Here is a 7,821-nt window from a genome sequence, read left to right on the forward strand (position 1 = left end):
AAAATGCGTATTACGTCATCACCTTAAATTATACTGGATTGATTTTTTTTAGTTGAACTTCTTGCACAGTAATTTTTTTAGTTGAACTTCTTGCAACAGTTTCTCTTTTTCTCTCTAATGTGAAAAAAAATAGAAAGATGAGAATCATACAAGAGAAATTCAGCTAAAAAGAACAGATCTACTGTCGTTACAAGTCATTTATGCGTGTGCTGTGCAATATAACTATCCCTGATGTTACCAAAATAAGGATACGATAATTGAATTGTAGTAGATAATTTCCAGAATAAAGAAATCCGTATAAATTAAGCGAAGTGAGTCACGGATCAGGTTAGGATCGAAAGAAGAACAGACGTCGATATCTCGTACGACCAGCTGATTTTGACAGGTGTAAGCGTGTCAGCGTTATTAGCAATCGAATTTTGTTTTCGTTTATTTATTTTCATGACATTTAGAATCCGAATCAGTTAATACAGAATCTCGTAAAAAAACTAAACATGCATAATAATTGCGGTCGCAAAACGAAGGGCGACGCGAAACGTGTGTGTTATCTAAACGTTCTCGAATAATAAAGAGGTTACTTTCGATTTTAGTGCTCCTTAGGACAGTATTCATAGTTTCGTTTTTATTTTAAGACTAGTTTAAGTCGAAGTCACTCTAAAATTAATTCTAATTTGCAACAGTTTGTATGTCCATGTTTTGTAGATACACAAAGACAAAGGATGTTTTCCAGTAAGAAACACACAGGGTAAAACAATAAATCATTTCTTGTTAGTATTGGCAAATACAGATCTGTTTTCTACAGTTGAACTAATGTATACTTTTGGAACTTATAGGTACATGTTTAATATTCAGTTAAAACAAAGTTTTAGTGCAGTCTGGTATAAAGAATAAAAAACAGACCTCATGTATCTCTTACTGGAAAATGGCCAAAATCAGTATAAATGCAATTCATTCTTAGGAATTATACTTGTCAGAAATAAAGAAAAAGTTTTTTTTATTGTAGACAACTTACGGATAGTGCAACTGGCAAGGATGCTGGTGGAAATGTAACAAGCATTTCTGATAGATTTCTACGTTCCGTTAATGATCTAAAGAAAGCCAGAATGTCCATGCAGAATCAGTGGAAGCTTCTATCGCAATTGAAAGATTACCTAAACAAGGCCAACTGTGACAAGAATCAACAAATTATTGTCTCCAAAGATTGGCTAGATACCCTGCAGAAATTAACTTATTCGCAGCTTGAGACGATACGAAAATTGTCATCAGGATCTGTCAGTACTGCTACAAACAAGACCTCAAATATAAAACATAAAGATAGCAATGATTTAGATAATATAAAGCTAATGCCTGAACAAACAGAATTACTCACCGATCCTGATTTAACAACTGTGCAACGAAAAACACAACAGGTAATTATTTATACTAAGGCTACGTTTCGTTGCATATATAATGTACATGATGTATCATTTTGTCCTTGTTTAACACTTTGCGAATAACAGACTAAAATAATATCTCATGTGTACTATGCATGTAACGGAACATAATCTAAACGAGGCAATAGCAGTATTTATGTGCTTTTAGTACAAAAGTAATTTCTTTGCAGCAAATCCGTGAGCAAGGCACACCCGATAATAAAGTAGAATCAAAAGATAGCATGACTATGCCGCAAATTTTTTCTGCATTGCTCTTCAAGTTATCTTCTAAAGCTACGCAAAGTGCCGTCATCACACCAAAGTGGAAAGTGAACATCCACAGCAATATTCCGAAGCACAGCATCGTCTCTCGCACGCGTCACGTCTTGAACAGCATCATATCGGCCGAGTCAAATGCTTCGAAGTTGCGCAGATTAGAAGAATTATTGTTGCATGTTGATCAGTATCCAGAGGCGAGGCATTACGCGATCAAAGAGGGAGCGATTCGAATTTTATTACAGACTCGTCAGAAGACGAAAGATGAACAGATTAAAGGTATAGAAAAAAACGTAAATTTTAAATGATGATATATCACCTTCTGTTTTCTAGTATAGTTTCAATGGCTACGTTTAACAGAACAACAAATTCACCTAAAACTATCAATGATAACAGAAGATAACGTATCAATTATATCAAATATTCAATTATTCAAAATTTACATTTTCCTTTTCTTTGTAATTGGATTATACTTCTAGGAATAGCGGAGAAAATTTTCAACAAAATTATGCAAAATAAACATTTTGCTGAACGCAAATAATGTATTTTTTGCAGCATCTATTAGAGAAGCACTCGCTGTAATGGGTTACATCGATCCTCTGCCCGGTCGGGGTATTAGAATCCTATCGATTGATGGCGGCGGTATTCGTGGAGTATTGGTTATAGAGATGCTGAAGAAATTGGAAGAACTCACCGGAAAGAAGACGTATGAAATGTTCGATTACATATGCGGCGTGAGCACAGGAGCTATTCTCGCTGCCGTATTAGGTAATTGCTCAATATATGAGCATTTAGAAATATTCATTGATTATTAATAATTATTATAAGATAATATTAGAAAGGATTATAATTTTTTGTTTGTAATATGTGTGCGTCTCTTAATTTATGTCATCTACATGCAGTATTGCCAAAGGACATTTTGGAAGGTAAACTTTTAAGTGGATTTACAGCATGTTCTACATTTTATTCCATCAATAAAAGGAATGTCTCGTAAAGTTTCTGTTTATCGCGAACTTATCGTTCACTCATTATTGCAGGAGGACATAAGAGAAAGTCATTGGATGAAGTTTCAGCATTATATAAAGATTTGAGTACCAAGGTGTTTACACAGAGTGCTATAAAAGGCACGAGCAGTCTAGTATGGAGTCATGCGTATTACGATACCGCGTTGTGGGAAAAATTATTAACGGAGCATTTAGGCGACAAAATTCTTATCAAAACCTCGCGCGATCCAAACACACCGAAGGTGTGTAGATTTTAATATATATTGTCGAGAACGAAACTCGGATAAAATGTATAATGCATGTCTCACAGACGAGTGATTTAAATATAGAAATGCCTTTAACAGCATTTGCATTTTTAGTTTGCAGCAATATCCGCCGTAGTAAATCACGAGCGCGTCATGGCTTACGTGTTTAGAAATTACACATTACCGCACAGAGTGGAAAGCCAGTATATGGGGTCCCATAAGTATAAATTGTGGGAAGCCGTAAGAGCGTCAGCTGCTGCACCGAGTTACTTTGAGGAATTTAAATACGGCGACTATCTTCATCAGGATGGCGGTAAGCTACGCGACATTCTGCTGTAAATCATATAAAAATTTTCGCAACATCGAGAATGATTGCAACAAGGTATTTTGGTAAATTTGCTTTAGGTATTTTGGTAAATAACCCGTGCGCCGTGGCGATACACGAAGCCAAACAGTTGTGGCCGAATAATCCAATCCAGTGCGTCGTATCATTCGGAACAGGTCGAATCCCACATCACATCAGTGGAAACGAATCTCTGGAGGTAGCTATCTCGAGCTGGAAAGAGAAGTTTTATAAAATTTTAGATAGCGCCACCGATACAGAAGGTAATACTAATACAGCTATAATAAAGGCAGTACAACTAATTACACTGCAGAAATTTGGAAATAAATTAGAGAAAAATTATAATTGACAATGATTAATAAAATCGATCTCAATTTTTTCAGCTGTGCATACGATGCTCAATGACCTGCTACCTGATCACATTTACTTCAGATTTAATCCTTATTTAACGGAAATGTTATCGATGGTTGAAATCCGACCTGACAAAATCAGCCAAATGGAACAAGACGCAAGAATGTACATACGTCGAAATGAGGAGAAATTTCAAAAGGCTGCTACGGCTTTACTGGAAAAGCGACAGATCCAGCAAAAAATTGTAGATTGGATCATATTACAAAGACAATTATCCGGTTTATAAAGAGCGAAAATATCTCTTCAAATATCGATGTACATTCCATAGCGCGATCTGTGTTTGCAAATCACATAGACATCTACTATAATATAACTTTTTTACATTTCACATGCAGTGTCTATTAATCTAAAATTGTTCAAATAATTATTTTCTTAATAATGTTTTTTGGATGATACAATAGGAAATAATGCACAGATACATATTTTTAAATGTCTCGTTACATTTTTAATGTCTGCTTATACTTTTTTGTTTATATTACCTTATATTAAGCATATTTTTTAACTTTTTGTTTAAAGTAATTAGTTATTGTAAAATAAAATGTCTACTATAATAATGACATCTATAAATGAGAAATTTATTATAGATTAATGTGGGTACATCATTATTAGTACAGAGTTTGACTGTGATATACTTTGTAGTGCAAAAATTTAGGATTAGTATAATTCTATACTTTGTTTGCCATATATTTATATATATTAACCTGAGACAAAAGTGTAAGATTATAAGATAAAGAGTAATATATCTTCATATTAAAATGTCATTAATTTATAAATGTGCTAAGTATTAAGTATTTCATATATATTTTTCTTTACTGTAAATGTGTATAAAAAATGCATGAAAAATTTGAAATAAAAACACATATTAAGTATGTGAAAAATTACATAAAAATAAAAATTCGAATGATTATTTTAAGTTTAATCTTATTTCAGAAATCTTAGAGATAAATTCTAATGTACATGTTATTTTATGAATACATATTTGCTTTTAAATATGAAAGTGTGTAGTAATATTTTTTCTAGAATATCTTTGTTCTTTTTATCCCTTGAAATTGAATTGAAATAATCGAGTAATTAAAATGAACCATATAGCGGCGCGATTCCAGTACTAAATGTTCTTTGCAATGTTTTGTAAAGTTTAAACAAGACTGTCTATACAATCACAAGTTTTTGAAATAATACCATTTAAAATAATGTAGACAAGAGTGCAAGCGTGAAGATAGCGGCAGCGCACGAGATTGCTATGCCAGAGATCCCAGGCAGAATCGAAAAATTTTTCAAACGTTCGTAGCTCCTCTCGACAGGCAATATAGCTAACCACCGAGAAGAGTATTTTTACCAAGAGAACTTCTTTAACAAAAATCGTCGTTCGGAATCGACATTTTAAACATCAGATGGGTTCCATTGGACTGACCGTACAATCAGCGTGTGCACCACAGGCATATGAAATAGAAGTCACCACATCTTGGCTACGAGCAAAATAGGACTAAAATGATGATGAGATGATAAAAAATAATAGTGCAGCTACAATAGAAGAAATTAGGAATAATGAATAAAGATTTCAACCTATCAGATTTTGAATACACCGGAATACACGGTTTCTGATAGGTTGAAATCGATATCTTTATTGCTCCTGATGTTGCCGCACCATTGTTTTATAATTATTTTGTATTTTATCTTTTATATTCTATATTATTCTAAATGATATTATTTTAAAAACTTTAAGTGTATATACAGTCTTATACAAACTACAAAACATTGCAAAAGGCATTTGGCGCTGGCATCGCTGTATGGTTCATTTTCATTACGCGACCGTTTCAATTCGATGTTGATCACGTTTCTTCCCGCTTCCGTTTCCGAAAGCTGTGTAGGTTTTTTGTAGATTTTGTAATTTTCAGTCTATAAATCCACTTAATTTACTAAAATCAAGAAAAACATTTAAAGAATTGCAACTTTTTTAACCTATTATTATATAAAATTACACTTTTTTTATGAATATTATACACAAAAGTCTTGAGAGATAATAGTTTTCTTCACGAGTCACCTAACCTCAACAAATAATATGCATGTATAACAGTGTCTTGAAGTAATCATATATGTTACAGGTAGAAATAAATAAATCCAAATATGGCCAAGTCCAAGAATCACACAAATCATAATCAGAGTAAGTATATTTTACAAATAAATTTTCAGAAAATCTAGTAAATTGGATTTTTAAACATAGTTGTATACAATTTTAATGTTTTTTAAATGGTATTATATGTATAAATATATAATATATAATATATATATGTAGTAAATATATTTAATTTAAAACCTCTTATAAATCGAACACGTAAATTATTATTGGTAAACTGTTAATTTTTGTATTTTTTTCAGACAGAAAGGCGCATCGAAATGGTATTAAAAAGCCTAAGAGATATAGGCATGAAAGCACACTTGGCGTAAGTTTTATTAATGTAATCTATTGTACATTATATTCATTTTAGTATTTTATTTTCTGTAATCTTTAAGAAGTAAAAGAAAAAATATGTAAAATATTGTGTGCGACGAAATGTTCAGTAGATAATACACTCAATATGTATCTTCGATATTTAAAATAATTTAAAGTATTTAAAGATTTTAATGATATCCATTCATACTTTATTGATTCTACAAGTACCTTTTATATACATGTATTTTTATATGCACTTTATAGATGGACCTGAAATTCTTGAGAAATCAACGCTTTGCGAAGAAACATAACCTGAAACCGAAAGCCCAGTTAAAGAAGGCAGAACAACGAAAAGCTCTTCGTGAAGCTAAAAATAAAAAATAAATTCAGTGTAAACTAATGACTCTATTAAAATAAATAAAAAAACACATTTGAGGTTAAAAGTCTATTTTTCACCCATCTCTAGTTTTACAATATTGGTATATATATCTCAATAGATAAAACGTGAATTTTTAAAGAAATAAGTGTGATAGGAATAAAACTCCAAATGGACTCGTTATCGTACATTCGGTGTTTCTTTTTTATGAATTATGGTGCTTACACAGCTTGTACCTGCCTGTGCCCATAGTGTATCGTGATTATACCGTTACATGTCAATATGGCCACAGAACAGGCGCTAGAGGCACGCGACGTCACGAAAATCGTGAATAATTCGACGAAACCAGAAAGGATTTTACTGTTTAGCGGCAAAAGGAAATCTGGAAAGGATTACATCACTGATATCTTGTACAACAGGTACTACATCGATATTTTAAAATTATTTATAGATAAGATAATGCAGAATGGCATTACTCAGCAGAAAATTGAATATTAACATATGAAAATGTCAAATAAAATGAAGCTATATTAGAGACACATTTCTATGCTTAATAATTGAAGAATTAATTATTATTAATCTGATATAGTTAATGTTTTTCTTAAATAATAATATAATTTATTAATATAATTTTTTTCTTGACATAACATTTGTTTACATGATTTTTAGAATAGGTGCACAAAGGAGTACAATTATACGCTTATCAGGACCTATAAAAACACACTGGTCAAAATCTCTGGGTCTCGACATCAATCAATTACTGGGACATGGAGAATACAAGGAGAAGTATCGATTGGAAATGATCAAGTGGAGTGAGGATATAAGAAGGAAGGACTATGGATACTTCTGTCGTGCTGCTGTTGATATGTATAATGGTAACAACAAAACTAAAGAATCTTTTATTAAAGATTACAGTTGATATTTGGTTCTTATATTTAATATCGTTTTGAGTGATATTAAATATATTTAACATCTTTTTATGATCTTAAATATAGTTTTAAGACATCAATCACAGAACTGTATTAGTCTTAGGACATTACTTAAGACAGTTTTGAAATAAGAACCGATTATGGCTGTATTTGATTTGTTCTTTAAGCACTTATAATCATCATTCTGTCTTTATAGTTCATTAGATGTAGAATAGCAATGCTGAAAGCGTCCAAACTGAACGCAGCCTATGAATACTGGTCTATGCCTGTATAAACTCAATCGTAATGAAAGGAATAAGGATTAACAGATTTCAACTTATTAGAAATCGGGTATACTGGAATTCTGATGGACTGAAATCTGTTATATGTATATATATAAAATATATGTATATAT

The 7,821-nt window shown here is 31.8% G+C and overlaps 3 protein-coding genes across 6 annotated transcripts in view; all 3 read left to right on the top strand.

Moving 5' to 3' along the window:
- LOC108752365 (calcium-independent phospholipase A2-gamma-like) overlaps positions 1-4,100 on the top strand; it is a 5,340-nt gene extending 1,240 nt beyond the window's left edge. Inside the window, exons 1-9 of one of the 3 annotated variants that reach the window (XM_018493169.1) lie at positions 241-387; positions 1,004-1,409; positions 1,604-1,967; positions 2,244-2,456; positions 2,591-2,614; positions 2,726-2,934; positions 3,052-3,250; positions 3,343-3,543; positions 3,664-4,100. In XM_018493169.1, the coding sequence (XP_018348671.1) occupies positions 1,104-1,409; positions 1,604-1,967; positions 2,244-2,456; positions 2,591-2,614; positions 2,726-2,934; positions 3,052-3,250; positions 3,343-3,543; positions 3,664-3,917 (1,770 nt within the window). In that variant the 5' untranslated portion in view covers positions 241-387; positions 1,004-1,103 and the 3' untranslated portion in view covers positions 3,918-4,100. Of the gene's footprint in view, positions 1-240; positions 388-1,003; positions 1,410-1,603; positions 1,968-2,243; positions 2,457-2,590; positions 2,615-2,725; positions 2,935-3,051; positions 3,251-3,342; positions 3,544-3,663 lie in introns of those variants that run through there. The other 2 variants (XM_018493166.1, XM_018493168.1) reach the window with 2 other exon arrangements.
- A 1,382-nt stretch (positions 4,101-5,482) lies between these two features.
- On the top strand, positions 5,483-6,553 carry LOC108752235 (60S ribosomal protein L29-1). Its single transcript, XM_018492925.1, has 4 exons — positions 5,483-5,555; positions 5,794-5,852; positions 6,068-6,132; positions 6,387-6,553. The coding sequence occupies exons 2-4, from the start codon at positions 5,816-5,818 to the stop codon at positions 6,504-6,506; spliced, it is 222 nt and encodes a 73-aa protein (XP_018348427.1). The 5' UTR covers positions 5,483-5,555; positions 5,794-5,815; the 3' UTR covers positions 6,507-6,553.
- A 7-nt stretch (positions 6,554-6,560) lies between these two features.
- Positions 6,561-7,821, top strand: part of LOC108752234 (phosphomevalonate kinase) — a 1,848-nt gene continuing 587 nt past the window's right edge. Inside the window, exons 1-3 of one of the 2 annotated variants that reach the window (XM_018492924.1) lie at positions 6,561-6,601; positions 6,728-6,917; positions 7,168-7,373. In XM_018492924.1, the coding sequence (XP_018348426.1) occupies positions 6,781-6,917; positions 7,168-7,373 (343 nt within the window). In that variant the 5' untranslated portion in view covers positions 6,561-6,601; positions 6,728-6,780. Of the gene's footprint in view, positions 6,602-6,648; positions 6,918-7,167; positions 7,374-7,821 lie in introns of those variants that run through there. The other variant, XM_018492923.1, reaches the window with a different exon arrangement.

This window comes from Trachymyrmex septentrionalis, unplaced genomic scaffold (assembly GCF_001594115.1).
Source record: "Trachymyrmex septentrionalis isolate Tsep2-gDNA-1 unplaced genomic scaffold, Tsep1.0 scaffold6, whole genome shotgun sequence".
NCBI lineage: Eukaryota > Metazoa > Arthropoda > Insecta > Hymenoptera > Formicidae > Trachymyrmex > Trachymyrmex septentrionalis.

Bases quoted from the DNA above. Each gene is read 5' to 3' on its own strand.
- LOC108752235 (XM_018492925.1), top strand. From the start codon at position 5,816: ATGGCCAAGTCCAAGAATCACACAAATCATAATCAGA. The intron at 5,853-6,067 runs GTAAGTATATTT...TATTTTTTTCAG, and splicing joins TCACACAAATCATAATCAGA to ACAGAAAGGCGCATCGAAAT. The intron at 6,133-6,386 runs GTAAGTTTTATT...TGCACTTTATAG, and splicing joins GGCATGAAAGCACACTTGGC to ATGGACCTGAAATTCTTGAG.